Source organism: Gobio gobio, assembly GCF_949357685.1.
Source record: "Gobio gobio genome assembly, chromosome: 11".
Classification (NCBI taxonomy): Eukaryota; Metazoa; Chordata; class Actinopteri; order Cypriniformes; family Gobionidae; genus Gobio; species Gobio gobio.
In genome coordinates this window covers 40,134,464-40,151,749 of record NC_137104.1, presented here as the reverse complement: position 1 = coordinate 40,151,749, position 17,286 = coordinate 40,134,464, and the positions used below count along the sequence as shown (strand labels likewise).

The window sequence follows — 17,286 nt, the reverse complement described above, 5'->3', positions numbered from 1 at the left end:
CACTTAATCTCCGCCTTGATCTGAGGCCAGGGATTTCAGTGGGATTATGGGATATTAAATCCATAGATTATTCAATCAACTGACATTTACTCTGCCGCCACCCTCCATGCAGTGCCTCGAACACATACAAACAAATCACAGCGTCTGACTTGTAAAATACCTATATGCTTATGCACCCGAAACAAAAATGTGAAGACACACCCAAATTTGACTTTTCCATTCACACAAACCAATGCACGATATGAGCAAAATTCAGAATACCGGTGACTCATAAGAGCACAAAAATCAGATCACAATTCACGTTCACTCATTCATGCACACGATATATGCCTGCAAGGCATGCTGTTTGTTCATACTCCCCAAGTTTCTCTGTGCATGGAAAGAGTGACTGTGTGTGTATCTGTGTGTGTTTTGCACTCAAGCTAGCTCAAGAGGAGCTCTCTTGCGACTTGTCAGTGTGTGTGTGTGTGTGTGTGTGTGTGTGTGTGTGTGTGTGTGTGTGTGTGGCAGATGTTAAATTAGGTGTGTATCCACACAAAGACTATTCTCAATCTTGCCTCTGTACCCATCATGCAATGCTGGCCATTGCATTGAGCTGGTTCCCTAGCAACCCAGCATCCCTTGTCCCAGCCGTCTCCTGGCAACAGGACCTGCGACCGTAATCAACCTGCGCGCCACCCCACCCCCAATATATTCCAGTCTCTTTCTTTTCAATCTCCTTTTCTAGCTTATTCTTTCAGCCGCTCTATCATTTCCCATTTTAAAACAACAGAAATATATTCAAATATGCCGTTTCATGCCCATTAAACATGCCAAAGATAACAATATTTCTTGTGTTTCTTATACTCAAACACAAAATTCTACATTTGATATAAACACATTCAGTTTAAAGAATACTTGACCAATTCAACATTAAGATTGTAGCTTAAATTTATATCAATGTATAAGGGAAAATGCATATGGCCACCATTTATTTGAACTTTGTCATTTTTTATATGTAAAAATAGTCCTGAAACACTGAATACAAATAGTCCATTATTATTAATTATGAGGTCATCGAAACTGCATGTATGATAATCCCATAAGAATTAGAAATAGCATGTCACACTGCTGTTGCTGCTTGAAAAGTCACATCAATTACTCTTAGACAATGAAACACCATCTTGGCTGGACGATTAAAGCCCCTAAAATCTTCATTCTTGAAAAAAAATCAATAAGCTCTAATCAGTTTGCCTGTTTCAAATGTGCCAATCACCAGACCTTAAGCAATTACAATAGGAACACAGACTTAAAACTGTCAGCGTGAACGCCTGCTTAAATAGAAAAAAGATGGACAGAGAGAGGGCGGGGGGGCATGTGTGAAAATGGCACTGCTTGGGAAATGGAGATGTGCATTGGTTGAGCTTGCTAACTCAATATGCATATCAAATTCTGAATGTAGCACATTCAAACAAACTCGTTTTTGCCAGGCAAACAGACCTCAGATGAGCAATGCTTGCAATAGCGCTGATGTCTAACACAGTGAACACGCAGTCAACATCAGAGAAACTGTCCTGTTGATTGAGACGGGGTTGCTACTTTATTATTTGGGAACCAAATGCCAAATGGAAGAGGAAAGAAATAGATTTCAACACTCTTTTTTCAAAGTAAATATGCATATTTCTTTGCTACTCTTTACAGATTATATCGACTTGGCTCTCAGTTTCTAAAAACAAATAAATAAAAAGGTTATAGTAGATAGTTATGCACTTAAAATCATTGTGTGTTTGACCCATTGACTTCCACTGTAAGTACGGTCTATGGTAATTGTCAGTATGTTTGTATTTAAAGGTGCGGTGTGTAGGATTGACAGCTAGTGGTCGAAATAGGCACTGCAGTCCACATTCAAAATATTGAAGATTGTATTTTCCCCGCCCCATCCTGCTCAGACTCGACGGGTTGCCACACACTACAGGAGCGAGCGCAATTGACAATGAAAGCCACTCTGTATGTTGATAAGTTGATTTATCCGCGTTTTAATATGTTCTCGTTCAAAGAGATTTCTAGACGGATGCCGAGGCTTTTTAGTTCGGGTAAAATCTGCGGTCAAATTGTGGTTTTGGTCTATACGGCTAATTTTGCCCTTCATGACAACTGTGAGGGGGGTGAATTTTTTTATAACTCATTCGTTAACATTATATAAAGCATTAAAGTTCTGCATAATTAAGGGCGTGGCCACTTCGAGTGACAGGTGGATAGCCATTTATCTGCTGTTTGTTAGTCATCGCGTCACTTCAGTTCCGCCCACGTCCCACCTTTTTGCCCATTTTCTGTTATCTGCACTGCAATGGCCATCTCATCCATACTTTGCGCTTCAAAACTGCTCATCAGAATCCTATGGGTGACGTCACGGACACTACGTCCATATTTTATTTACAGTCTTTGGGTTTAACACAGACGAAAACAAAAACGGACATTCCAACACGGAAACAAGTAGGTGAATTTAGCATGTTTCCTAAATTTCTGCAAACATATTATGGTATTGTTATGCTTTAGTAAAGTGAAAAACTTACATACAGCACCTTTAACGCTATCATAATGAATAGTCTTCATTTGAAACAACTGTACCTGGCAAAAACAGGTATAGAATATTTTGCCCGGTTTCACAGACGATGCTTGAGCCTAGTCCCAGACTAAAATACATGTTTAATGAAAGCAACTTGCACTGACATATTTTAAAATAAGCAGAAGCACACCAGTAAAGTGTTTTCTTTTTATGAAAGCTACTTAAATGTCCTAAATAAAACTAAGGCCTAGTCCTGGCTTAGTCTAAGCCTGGTCTATGAAACCAGGCCAATATGTTTTAAAACATTATCACGGACACTTCAAATTGAAAATTCGATACGTCCTTATTACTCATCAGGAAATCAGCAAATGCCATATTCATCATTTAGTGCCTTTATGGCTTTTCCTGAGCAACGATATTGATCTGGGACACATTCAGAAAGAAGACAGATTACAGCCAGCAAACAAGCTCTTAAGATTGCATGATTTGTTGCAGACGACGAAAACCAACCAAATCAAGAGAGGAAGTAGGATGGACCCAAGAGGATCTGTTGTCCGTGACTTTATTATAATAAATGTCTGAGCATCGGAACCCTACCACAAAAGGAGTGAATGAAACGGGCAGTATTTGCAGCTAACTACACTTTGAAAAGTAGAAAATGCCCATTAGCTAGTTTATTTTATGTCTCGATGGTGTGAAATAATCTGCTGTGCACAGTGGATACATGTCCATCAGATTAAGTTCTGCTCTCACAGAGTGTGTAATCATCAAAGGCCACACACATGCGCGCACACACACACTTGCTAGCAGATGTCTGTCTTTAAGCTCATGGACGTCCGATGCCTCCCCCCACCACCACCCCCGGCTCATTATGTCAAATTTTCTTTCATTTCCCCCCTTCCCCCAATTCACCCCTCAATCTTCCCCCTTTTCACATATCCGTCCAATTTCTCTTTAATTAGACCTACTTTCACCTCTCTCCCTCTTTCACGCTCTCGAACCCTGTAACCCTTCAATCCATCTGAACAATGGACTCATCCTGCCTGGATGTGAGTATAGACACTGACACCAAGTCAAAAATACTTAATCGCGCATATCTGGAAAGGAAACGCGAGCAAATGCAATTTCGGATTGTCGGATTGTGTGTGTCTGATATGATCGGTTGTCTTTTATTTGTGTAAAAAGTACAGTAATATAGTACAGAGTTTGAATACGCTTTCTTACACACAATACAATTGGATTTTCATAGAAGTACATTTCACATGTACACATCATTTAAGCGCAATGCACTGTATTTGTAAAAAGCATGCACTGAACAAAACATGACACATTTTTAAAGGTACACAACCACCAATCTTATCTTATTTGACTTTCCGGGTACCCGAAACATACTACGACGGAAATCAGAATGAGCACATTGTACTAAACTACAAACAAACATCCAGACATTCACTCTCACACACTCCATCCCCCTCTCTAATAACACCTGCCCTCCCTTCCCCCACAACAAAGGCACAACAGACGCTCTTTTAAACACATGCGTTCAGACGCACAACTCGTCCCAAATGTGAAAATGCCCAAATGTGTGCACGCACACATCATAGGCAGGCATTTAACTGCCATTTTGCTATCAATAACCAATTGGAGCGCTAGTTCGATAGAGATCGGGCGTAATATGATGCTTTGAATCAAAATGATAATAGTAAAAACAACATTAACAGTGCAAACAGAAGCTATCTGGTCTGTCCTGCTGATCTACTACGTCTTGCTTTCTTGTCACAATTTTTGTGGCTGAGGCAGGAGTAAGAGTAAAGCTGTTCCTGAAACAGCAAATAAAACAAACCACAAAAAACTCAATGCGAAAGCTGATATTTATCTTAACTGAAGTCAGATAGGATCCAGCTGAGTCACATTTCACCATAAATCGCCAACACAACAACGGTGTTCCAAATTCATCTGTTTTTTTTTTTTTAGCGCTGTAGTGCACTAGCTGCAGGTTTTTAAAATGCTAAGAGGAGGCCAAAACGAGTACGATTTGAGATGTGGCCAATTCTAAAATAGAGGAAACGATCACGTTTAAAAGCTTGAACGAAAGCGTGAGCGACTTAAGTGTCTTGGATGAAGCCCGCCGCTTTGTTGTGCCCGTGCAAGTGGGCCCATGTGATAGACAGAGCTAAGCAAACATGTTGGGATGGCAACGATAAGCAAAGAGCGAGAGATAGGAGAGATGGGGAAAGATACGAGGGGGTGGAGGAGGAGGAGACCATGGGATTGAAAACCAGAAAGAGGACTCCAGGTCTCCATTCTCCTCCTCTGTCTACAATCACTGCAAGCCTCTCACCTGAAATTAAACATAAGGCCAGGTGCCACTCCAGCCATGCCATCTGTTCAACCCCTCCTCCCTTGTCTTCCTTTAGCTCTCCCTTCAATACATTGCTCTCAGTTGATCTTTTATTTAGAGTTTCAATATTAGCGGAACTAGTGTTTTTTTGTTACACATTTTACGCTTGCCTAAACAGCAGTCTAAAATGCATAAAATATGATTATTACAAACCCAAAACACATGTTTAGAATATCAATTAAACATTTTTAAGATTGTTTTTTGGTCATTCAGGACACTATATATATAAATATATATATGTGTGTGCGTGTGTGTGTGTGTGTGTGTGTGTAATGGCATATGCAATATGCTATAGTATCTAAATTAACTCATCACTCTTTCCCTATATAGTGAACTCTGTAGGTTTCACTATGTAGTGATTAGTGAATGTGTGAAGACAGCAGTTTTAGACAGAGTTCAACATCATGGCAAGATGTCATGATGTACATAAGCAGAGGTATATTTTTCTGCTTCTTATTCCACAATGACAGCTACTCCCAGTTGTTGTAGCGAAAGCAAACACTAAATCATTAATACAGCAATTTATGTAGAAAATGCTAATATTAATAGGGAAAATTCACCCCAAATATTAAAATTCCGGCATTATTTACTCGCTACAGAACACAAAAGAAGATGTTTTGAAGAATGTTTAAAATGAAATGAAGCTAAAATAAAACAAAATATAAATATGAGATGAAAAATTTAAAGCTGCAGTCCGTAACTTTTTGCGCTCTAGCGGTTAATAAACAGAACTGCATGCGTCTTGCGGAAGAACATTGCAGCCGGAGCTACTTCTCTCTGTTTATGTCTATGGCGAGTCACGCAGGGACTGTGCTCCTCCGCAGCGGTTCTTACCAGTCTGGCTTGAAATAGTCCCAATATAAACACTTATTATAAGTGTAACGTAATGATTCAGGGTAAGACAAAAACACGGTTTGGAAAATGGATTCATGTTGTACATTCTCATTATATAATTTTTGTAAATCTTGAACACAAAAAAGTGTTACAGACAGCAGCTTTAAACTTAAAAACCTTAAAGGAACATGCCACTATTTTTAAAAATAAAAATAAATTAGGGGAGTTGGCAAATTTTCCAACTCCCCTAGAGTTAAACAGTTGAGTTTTACCGTTTTTAAACCCATTCAGCCGATCTCCGGGTCTAGCGGTTGCATTTTTAGCATAGCTTAGCATAGATCATTGAATCTGATTAGACCGTTAGCATCTCGCTCAAAAATGACCAAAGAGTTTCGATATTTTTCCTATTTAAAACTAGACTCTTCTGTAGTTACAACGTGTACAAAGACCGACGGAAAATGAAAAGATTTTCTAGACCAATATGGCTAGAAACTATACTCTCATTCCTGCGTAATAATCAAGGAACTTTGCTGCCATACCATGAGTGCAGCAGCGCAATGATATTACGCAGCGCCTGAAAATAGGCTAACTTCCGTCAACATAACCAACGTGACAACCTGCTTGCACAGAGGGAGCGTGCTGGGGACTATTTTCAGGCGCTGCGTGATTTCATTGCGCCGCTGCACCCATGGTACGGCAGCAAAGCTCCTTGATTATTACGCAGGAATGCGAGATGCTAACGGTCTAATCAGATTCAATGATCTATGCTAAGCTATGCTAAAAGTGCTACCGCCAGACCCGGAGATCGGCTGAATGGATTTGTAAACGGAAAAACTCAACTGTTTAACTCTAGGGGAGTTGGAAAATTTGCCTATTTTCAAAAATAAAAAAAACGTGTTCCTTTAAAAGAAAATTAGAAATGCAAAATGAAAATTATATTAAATTATACTAAAATAAAACTAGTGAAACTGTGTTTAGAAAAATTGTGTTTAGCAGAAGAAAGTTTCATGAGGGTGAGTAAATGATGATGAAAATTGTCATTTTTGGTTGAATTATCCCTTTACTTACACTATTTGAACAAGCGGGTACGTTTTCACAACTCGCAAATTGTCAATGCAAACAGCGAGTCTTAAAGATCACATCCAAAACAAAAAATCTGAATTCAGTCTAGTGTGAACACAGCCTGAGAGAAAAAGAGAAAAGGAGAGAAATGAAGGTTCCAAGCCAATTTCGGTCTTATCTTATCTGTCTTTCTCCCCTCATCGTGGTAACAATTCCTATCTCGCCCGCACACACACTCTAAACACACATCACGCAGCGTTGCCGGAGCCATTCGCTATGATTGACAGGTTGGGGGCGGGGCCTGCTCTGAATGGCAGGTGCCATGAGCTGGTAATAATGCCACACAGCTGGGCTGTCTGCATGTGCGTGAAAAAAAGAAAAAAGAATGAAAGAGAGAGACAGAGAAAGAGGAAGAGAGATTTCTCTTTAGGAGAGAGGGGGGGCTGTAGTATAGTTCTTAATAACATGGTTCCCTTTCGTACCTCATGGGGGAGGTTTGAACACCGTCTTACCAGGCTTAGGTGAGGGGGGTAGACTAATAGAAGGATGGAGGGACAGAGAAGGAGGAGAGAGGATTTAAAGCCGAGGGAACCCGCTGATCTATGCCTGGAGAGGTCGCAAAGGTCAGACTACTGTCATGCTAATAATGGGATTTGTTCTGGAGTTACTCTTGAGCACACATGCGCATAACGTTACGCACCATGAGGAAAAACAATCTAAACAGATGCTCACAAACATCGCTTCTCTGAAACTAAGGCGGAACGTGGTTTACTTCGCTCGCACTTTCGTTTTAATTCTTTCGCTTCTTACACTACTCAACCAGCCTTTGATGCTACTCGATGTGACATACGGAGTAATAAAGCCATATATCCCTTCATTAGCCGATGTCTGGTGGGACCACACTTGGCTTAGAGTCTGCTCAGATGCACCAGAAGCTTTTGTTTGGCCGCTCAGTCCACATCGTGTCTCTGCTTTTACAGCATTTTTGCATGCAGCTTCCTCTCGTGCAAATTAAACTCGCTTAAATAGAATTGGAGAGGAAGCAAAAGATTCCCCGTGGGTCTGCTCGCTTCAAGTCTAATCAACAGGAAAAAAACATCATGCGAGCACTGAGCGCATAGTTGTATTAATTCCTCATTAAATCTCAAAACAGACCATATAATCTCATCCTCAAGTTCTATACGTTGACGTCGAGTACGTTCGACTCGCTACACCGCTCATAATGATCCCGTGCATCTGGCAAATCAAAAAAGTCTGTGATTTACGGATGAAAACATAAAAAGGCATTAAAAAAAAGATGAAGAGATTGGAGGTTTCTGAATTTACAGGTTGCCCGTCACGGCAGATGGCCTAACAGCTAATCAACGACTTCAGAGAGCGACATGATCGCGGATGCCTTCAAGGATTGTGCCCTCCTACATACCTAATTAAAGTCTGTTCAGTCAACACAGATTTCCACAGATCCTGTTTCCTGAACCACATAACGTGTTATTTCCACTTTTAGAATCAACTTCATGTTCCCCCGGTCCTGCTAGAAGAGCTTTATGATGAAAGATTTATTCTATATGCAGTCTGCTATATATAGACAATTGGAAATGTTTGTCTGATTTATATAAATCAATTTTTTAAACAGCCCGTCTCTGCGTTCACGTCATTACCAGCGACAACTCACCCCCGGCAATGTCTTCTGCTCGTGCAGTGCATTCTGGGCCTTCAAGGCTGACTCCCTCGCACAGTACGTCAAGAACGCACATCCTGAAGAGGGCACAAGAAAACAACGTGGGATGAAAAAATAAAAACCTAGACAGTCCATGAATATCAAGCAGTGTTTTGCGGGCATAAAAGGATATGACAACTGTGACTAAGAAATGGAAAAACATTGAACAGATGCAATTTCTAAGAATAGATTTCTTTATCTCAGAGTGCTAGACCATCGGAAGCAAACTCAAAATGAGGTGGAAGGAAATTAATGCTATATGTGACCCTGGACCACAAAACCAGTCAGAAGTCTCACGGGTTTATTTGTGGCAATAGCCAACAAAATATTGTATGGGTCAAAATGATCAATTTTTCTTAAAGATATTAAGTAAAGATCATGTTCCATGAAGATATTTTGTAAATTTCCTACTGTAAATATATCAAAAATGTATTATTATTAGTTATATGCATTGCAAGGACTTCATTTGGACAACTTTAAAGGCGATTTTCTCAATATTTAGATTTTTTTGCACCCTCAGATTCCAGATTTAGTTGTATATAGGCCAAATAATGCCAATCATACATCAAGGGAAAGCTTAAGTGTTCAGATGATGTATAGGCCTAAATCTCAATTTCAAAAAAATTGACCCTTATGACGGGTTTTGTGGTCCAGGGTCACATGTGTCAAACTAAAGGTTAAAGTTTCTACACATTAAAACCCAGTATGTCCAACTGTCAAAGACGACGTTTCTCCTCAGATATGAAAAGGAAACTCGTCTAGCACCATTAGTCTCCCATCTCCCCTTGAGACTGTCCGTTCAATAGAGCCGCGTCAATCTCGTTTAATTACCTTTGTGCATTCCCGTGTACTTGTCCTTGATCACCGTGAGCTCATAGATCTTCCCAAACTGCTCAAAGATGGGCTTCAGGTCCTTCTCCTCCAGATTCCGCGGGATCTGGCCAATGAAGAGCTTGATGGCGTCGGCCTCCTTCATTAGGACAGTTTCCTAAGGGGACGGAGCGACAGCTGCGCCCGGGGTTTCAGCACTGGAGAGCGGCTCAGCGGCGGAGGAAGAGTCGCGCTGTTGAACACGAGCCCCGGTGGAAAGGTTTGAACCGTGACAGCTCTGCGTTAAAAAAGCAGATAACGCTAAAATACTCGCTAACACTTTATAATAACTCCCATTGACAGAATTTAGATTTGTAAAAGACACGTGATGCTTGTAAAGCAGCCAAAGAAAGGCGTTAAAGACTGTCAGGAGGGGAATTTTCAAAAGGAATTCGGTTTAACGTTACATCACCAGTTAAGTATCTGAGATACCTTTAAAAAAAAACACTACAGTTTTAATCATATATCTGTGAAATATAGAACGAATAAAGTGTGTTTAAGTTTAGCCATTGTACCGAGCGATAATAATGAAGCGCTGGAGCGGTCTTCTGTTGCTATGGTTACCTCTTCAAACCGTTCCTGTTCTTGAGCGAAGATACGAAGAATATGGGCACTGACTAATTTGCAACCTGTGGAAACGTTTTTAAATAATTAAATACGCACTATATGCGTTATTAAATGTAAAACATCAACTTTTAGGCCTCGTCCACGTTGCAATATGAAGGCAGTTAGCTAGATATAAGAACGAAAGATCAATCGCAATTCAATATGCAAATGAATGAAAGAAAGACCACCAATCGCCATTCAACTTGCCAGAATTACATTTTTTTTTTAAAGTTTTAACGTTTATATATAGACAGATAGCACACCAAAGCAAAACAGATATCAAAACAAAGTTCAGTAGGTTGATTGGTTTGAGGTGAATGAATTGTATAATATTATGGAGGATAATAAGGATTTCAATAGTGCTGGAAGCACTGAGATGTCAAACATAACAATGCTTAGTCGATTTGTGGTGTAAATAAGCTATGAATAACACTTGAATATACACTAATGATATGTTTAAATGAATGCATCGATATCAATAATGTAAGCCATTACAACGTGTTACCAAAACATAGAATAAGAGTGATCTATATATAAAGGATTTAAGAGAATAAAATGTTATAGTAGAAAGAATAAACTTATGTTACGAGCTCTGCCAATAGAGCACATTCAAATCGAATGCAATAAAATAAAAATGCTTATAAATATTGACGGATATCCCCGTTGCTTCTTTGTTTAATCCACACTGGAGGCTCAGGCGTATGTGGCTCTTTGTCACGACACCAACTGCACATACGCACATACATGACAGAGAACAAAAACACGCAACTGTCCATGCAACTTCACGCCTTCAAATCAATAAAGACTGAAAGAAGTTTATTCAAATCTTACGGGCTCTCTGGTGTGTGTGCGACGGCGAATTTTGCTCTCGTTTCCTTCCCTCTCTCGCTTTTGTTAATCCCAAGGGGATGTTTGTTTATTTGCTGCCTTTCAGCCTGGTTGTAGAATATGGTCTGATATTCTACGTGCACGGATAAAGAGAGCTGATGGAGAGCGGATGGCTTGGACGCAAACCACTGGACATTCAACTAAATCCGTGCATCTGTCACCCTTGAAGCGTTTTGGTTTTTGTCTCTCTGTGCCCTCTCAAATATCTCCTGTTGACTAGAATACATGCATGAATCAATACACGTACAAATGCCACTAAAAATATATTTCACTCACGTTTTAATGCAGAGGCAGTGAAGAAGACGCACTGTAATGCTGTAGCCTATATTCACGGTGTTGACACTCCGTATAACCCGTAGCTTTTGACGTCGAAAGCCGGTGTCCCCCTCCTGTCCATCTCCTGTCCTCCCTCGGGGTGTGGAAACCGTGATGCTTACTCGGCTTAAGGGAGCGTCTATATTTTCCTCTCACAAACCATTGGGTGCTGTCAAAAACGAACAGCTGTCCTTTTTCATTTCACTGTGATATGGAAGTAAAAAGAAAACTTTATTTCTCCTAATCGCACCTATATGTCTCTCACAGTTGAGACTTTATTGTTTTGTATTTGCACTATTATATCTTACAATTGCAACGGTTTCACAATTAGTTTTGTTTTTCATAATGCATAGGCTACCTCACCTTCAAATATTGTAACTGTAAAGTTATATAAAAAGGGATAGAGTTTATTTGATACTTTCTCACAATGAAAGCTAATCTTAGTAAAATACCTTTGAATAAATGCAGTACAATAGCCTACTATAATTAAATTGTACAGGCACGTTCTTGATTTGTTTTTTTTGGAGAATGAGTTGAGTACAAGGGACATATTTACCATATGCATACAAGAAATCAGTACAATTAAAACAAGTAGGCCTATAAAGAAAAGAGAAAAAGGCGATAACATGTCCTTCTATTAATTATAAAGAACAATAGTAATAGTTATATTAATGAAACTTTTATCCATGAAGAACAAGGATCCAAAAATGAACCACGTATTATTCAAAAGAAATTTGACAGTGAAATAAACAGGTTTACGTTTCGCCACTGCTTTATTGTAGTGTTCGCTTTTTGCGTGTGCGTGTAACATTTGGACGGTCCCTGATATCAAGGACGCTAATCCGCCTTTTGTTCTCGTCGAGCTCTGACCACGGTGCTGAAACTACATTGAGCCAAATCATGTTTTCTCGCAAATTAACGCCCACATAAACTACGTGCTTTCCTCACTCTGTGGTCGAGCAATTTCTCTATCTCAGTGCACGTTCTGTCAGGGAATTCATTTGAATTAATTCTCGATTAATACAAAAACAAACAAACAAAATCAAATTACCCTTTAGAAAGTGATATAAACCACCATACACACAGTGTGTTCGGTTTACATCCTCCAAGACATCAAGTGCATCTGTAATTGTTTAATGGTCAGTAGCCTATATATCAGGCTGTCTGGCTCTCAGGGTAAACTAAATTAAAGAGTGTACTTGTGTTCATTTACTGGGATTGGCAACCATCTGCCAAGAGCCCCTAAATCCGCCAATGCTGTTTTTACCCTTGACCCAAAAAACATATGAATAAAAAAAAAATAATCTTTCTGATAACCTCTCTTTAAGACAAAAAAATACTCTATACTATGACTCAAAGCACGACTCATTCACGCACACAAGAGTACGCACTTACAATCACAGATGACTCAACTGATTATACCAGACAGTTGAATTAACGACGACATCTGCTGGTTATTCCAGTATTGCAGCATTGAGAGCTTGTCGGTGGTCTGTCAATTATGCAGGAAGATCAATTCAATTCAATGTAATGTCCCGTGGCTTTTTCAACCAATAGCCAAGAAATATGGATGATAAACAAACTGCTCTCATCATTAGCTTCCTTCATATAAATTCATATCAAGCTGCTTAAGGCCTATATGTTTGTGAGCTATGAAACGTTATATCAGCTGCATCCCCTCACTGCAAGTGAACTGGCATAAAGGTCACCTACTGATCTACCCTGACCTTTACGTTGTGTATTCTTTCGAGCAATAACCTGATTTGTCAGTTCTGGGTTAGAGACTATACTAGGTATCCTATGTATTCATTCACAAATACTGCCATATTTGTTTTGTCTAAAAATATTTAGGCACAATAGTGTCTGCATCTTCATCGCAAGCACAACAGAAAAAAATAAGCCCCAATAAAATACACTATATTGCCAAAAGTTTTGGAACGCCTGCCTTTACATGATGCACTTGAACTTTAATGGCATCCCATTCTTAATCCGTAGGGCTTAATATGGAGTTGGCCCATCCTTTGCAGCTATAACAGCTTCAACTCTTCAAGGCTTTCCACAAAGTTTAGGAGTGTGTTTATGGGAATTTTTGACCATTCTTCTAGAAGTGCATTTGTGAGGTCAGGCGGTGATGTTGGACAAGAAGGCCTGTCTCGCAGTCTCCGCTCTAATTCATCCCAAAGGTGTTTTATCGGGTTGAGGTCAGGACTCTGTGCAGGCCAGTCAAGTTCCTCCACACCAAACTCGCTCATCCATGTCTTTATGGACCTTGCTTTGTGCACTGGTGCGCAGTCATGTTGGAACAGGAAGGGGCCATCCCCAAACGGTTCCCACAAAGTTAGGAGCATGAAATTGTCCAAAATGTCTTGGTATGCAGAAGCATTAAGAGTTCCTTTCACTGGAACTAAGGGGCCAAGCCCAACCCCTGAAAAACAACCCCCACACCATAATCCCCCCTCCACCAAACTTTGCACTTGGCACAATGCAGTCAGGCAAGTACTGTTCTCCTGACAACCGCCAAACCCAAACTCGTCCATTGGATTGCCACACAGAGAAGCGTGATTCATCACTCCCGAGAACACGTCTCCTGCTCTAGAGTCCAGTGTCGCCGTGCTTTACACCACTGCATCCCACGCTCTGCATTGCCCTTGGTGATGTAAGGCTTGGATGCAGCTGCTCGGCCATGGAAACCAATTCCATGGAGCTCTCTACACACTGTTCTTGAGCTAATCTGAAGGCCACACGAAGCTTGGAGGTCTGTAGCTATTAATTCTGCAGACAGTCGGCGACTTCTGCGCACTGTGCGCCTCAGCATGCGCTGACCCCGCTCTGTGATTTTACGCGGCCTACCACTTCATGGCCGAGTTGCTGTTATTCCCAATTGCTTCCAGAGCCGGCTCTCCCTATAAGCGAACTAAGCGGTTGCTTAGGGCCCCGCCACCACTAGGGGGCCCCCTAACTACAGATTGCACTCGCCAGCGTCGCCGCAGTTTATCACGCAAGACGCTCAATTCGCGTCATTCGCACCGCGCGAAAAGCGCCTTCCGCGCCGCGGGACCTCTAGACGCGCGTCAACGCGCCTTTCCATTGACTTAACATTGAAATCAAATCACTCGCGCCAGACACTCTATTTGTGTTTGGTGTGAACGCAGCATAACGTTAGCTGTCCGTCGATTATGCTGAATCAACATTGCTTGCGCTAGGGTCCAGCCGTCGGCCCCAGCTCTGGGCTACAGACCGCGTAGAGACAGACCCACCTCCTATGAATGTATTTTCTTTTTAACAGTTAACGTTACATGACCTACACTAGTTCTGGGAAAGAAAAAACCGACAAATCTTTGTCTCAATAGACGCTTATTACAATAAAAAAATAGTTTAAGAACATTCGAGAGAAAGAAAGTAATAGGAAGAGAAAGAGCAATCATTTGACAGTCAAAATCAAAATGAAGTTTAAAATAAAGCGGTTAAATACAAGCTTTTTCTTATGGTCTTAATTGAATAGGCAATTAAAGATTATTAATAAATATTAATCTATATACTATTATGAAATATTTTATATAGGCTATTGTTAAGCTAAATCGCCCAGACCATTTAAACCTAAAGAAAACACAGTGTCCTCTCTGAAACATTATTGAATGATGATCGATACAAGACACCTAAAAGCAAAATGGATTTGTGGTAAATTTTAGTAAAGAACACTGTAAAAAAAAGCAGGTCCCCAATTGAAAATTTTCTAGTGAGCGATCACATCTAAATTTTTCAGTTGGCCAAATTGAGTTAATGTGAATTGATGCATTTTAATTCAATTAAATTTCAAGAAATTAAATTTGGCCAACTGAAAATTTTAGATGTGATCGCTCACTAGAAAATTTTCAATTGGGCACCTGATTTTTTTAGATGTGATCGCTCACTAGAAAATTTTCAATTGGGCACCTGATTTTTTTAGATGTTATCGCTCACTAGAAAATTTTCAATTGGGCACCTGATTTTTTTTTTTTACAGTGAATGTATTACTGTATGTAATCATTAAAGGTAAAAAATATCTCACTCCATGCTGTGAAGGTTTAAAATATGAACAGTATGTAAGAGTTAATCAACCAATAATTAAATAATATAATTTAACATTGGATTTCTTTTCATTTACCCTTAACATAATTGTAAAAAACTAAATGTCACTTTCTCAGGAGGAGCCATTCTTAAATATTTTGGTGGTCGTGGAGAAACATTTCAGGAGGCTGACACAAGTAAATATTTCCCACTGCCTTTCTTTTGAATAGTTTTGTGCGCAACTTCAACATAGCTAATTTTCCTCTTGCCAATAAAAAATTTAGTTTTATAATCATAATTCACTATGTTGTCTAATTGTACTTTAATATTAATTTAAAATTAATGCGTTTTATCTACTCTGCATACTGTATTTATTATTAATTATATTGTAATCTCAGCAGCTGGAGGAGGTGACTCTACTGCTGCTTCAGTAGAGCATAGCGAGCCGCATACCACTATGGCTAATGTTGTAAGTTAGCTATATATTGTTAATGCTAAATTATTAATATTTATTTGTTTACAACAAATTGACCTTAAATTTGCAAATCTATAATCTTTACTTTTACTGTTTCAGTGAGTGTACTTTAATAAGCAGTAAAATAATTGTAGGCAATCATGTTAAAAGATATACAGATGAAATATGTAAGTGTTAGATTGTATACAGTTGCTGGTTTGCAGTGCAATACTCCATTATTCACTGCAAGGCAGGGCCCCAAAATGATCCTGCTTAGGGCCCCCAGATTTACAGAGCCGGCCCTGATTGCTTCCACTTTGTTATAATACCACTAACAGGTGACCGTGGAATATTTAGTAGTGAGGAAATTTCACAAATGGACTTATTGCACAGGTGGCAACCCATCACGGTACCACGCTTGAGCTCATGAGAGCGACCCATTCTTTCACAAATGTTTGTATACAGGGGTGTCCCAATACTTTTGGCATTATAGTGTACCTCTAACAAGGGAACACGTTAACCCAGGAGGCCTATAATAGTTGCCTTTAGCAACAAAGTAGCAGCTCATTGAGATCACTTTGTACCAGTAGAGGGAGATAGAGCTCTAACTTTCCACTGTGGTTAATGCATTTGTACAGAAGGCCTGAGTGGGAAAACAAACAACATTTGACCATGTGTACATCCCTCATTGCAATAACCAGTAACTTTAAGACAACATTACATTTTATCCACTGCACTGGCTTGTGCATTGTACCACGCACCACTGACTTAAGAGTTCTGTGGACTTGCAGCCTGAGACAATTTACAGTTATATAAAAGGATTATTAAGAGGTACTGAGTGTGCTCTCTGTGCAACAGAATATCCTTTACCTTGATTTGCAAGCGGATGGGATACAAGGGCATTGAATGTCCCCTCAAGCACCCTGTTGCTGGGCAGACAAAGTCCTTCACCAGAAGATCTGCATACATTGAGGAGGGACAAGGGGGAGAAAAATAAAACAAAAGGTTGATTGGGTTAAAAGACAAAGACATGACAGTCGGGAGGGGGAGGGGAAGAAGTTGTAAAACATTAATAGAAAGCACAACCTTATTATTTTAGTAAGCTAACATGTACTGCATGTATCCAGTATCAGTAGCATACTTATATAGTTTCAGTTCAGCTCCAAACACATGTAACTTAAAGAGAAAGTATGAAATTCTATTAAAATCACATTAGTTATAGCCTATATTTTCAATGCATGATCATGCACAAAAGAACAAAAGCACTGGTTACTTGAGCAAAGCGTTTATTTTAATAGGCTATTTGAATAGAGTTAATTTCGAGCTAACTGTGTATGACGAGGCCGGGTAATTTCATGGATCGCATCCCACGCAGCTGTGGAAAGTTTTGCACGGCACGTCACTTGAAACGTGCACGCGCGCTTCGCGTATGGGGGTGTGTCCCTCACAACCAATTGAATAATAACTACGCTACGTAAAATAAACATGCGAGCTGACGAACATCACTGTAAAACCTCAGCATCACTGTTTTTAAATTGTAAGATTTA

At 39.8% G+C, this 17,286-nt stretch overlaps 1 protein-coding gene across 4 annotated transcripts in view; it reads right to left on the bottom strand.

The window, feature by feature from the left end:
• The window catches only part of celf3a (cugbp, Elav-like family member 3a), a gene marked incomplete at its 5' end in the record, with an annotated part of 90,660 nt that overhangs the window by 21,785 nt on the left and 51,589 nt on the right, over nt 1-17,286 (bottom strand). For 2 of the 4 annotated variants that reach the window (XM_079828804.1, XM_079828805.1), the window contains 4 exons: nt 8,515-8,597; nt 9,391-9,667; nt 11,200-11,442; nt 16,610-16,698. In XM_079828804.1, coding sequence (XP_079684930.1) covers nt 8,515-8,597; nt 9,391-9,535 — 228 coding nt within the window. Of the gene's footprint in view, nt 1-8,514; nt 8,598-9,390; nt 9,668-10,866; nt 11,140-11,199; nt 11,443-16,609; nt 16,699-17,286 lie in introns of those variants that run through there. The other 2 variants (XR_013817474.1, XR_013817473.1) reach the window with 2 other exon arrangements.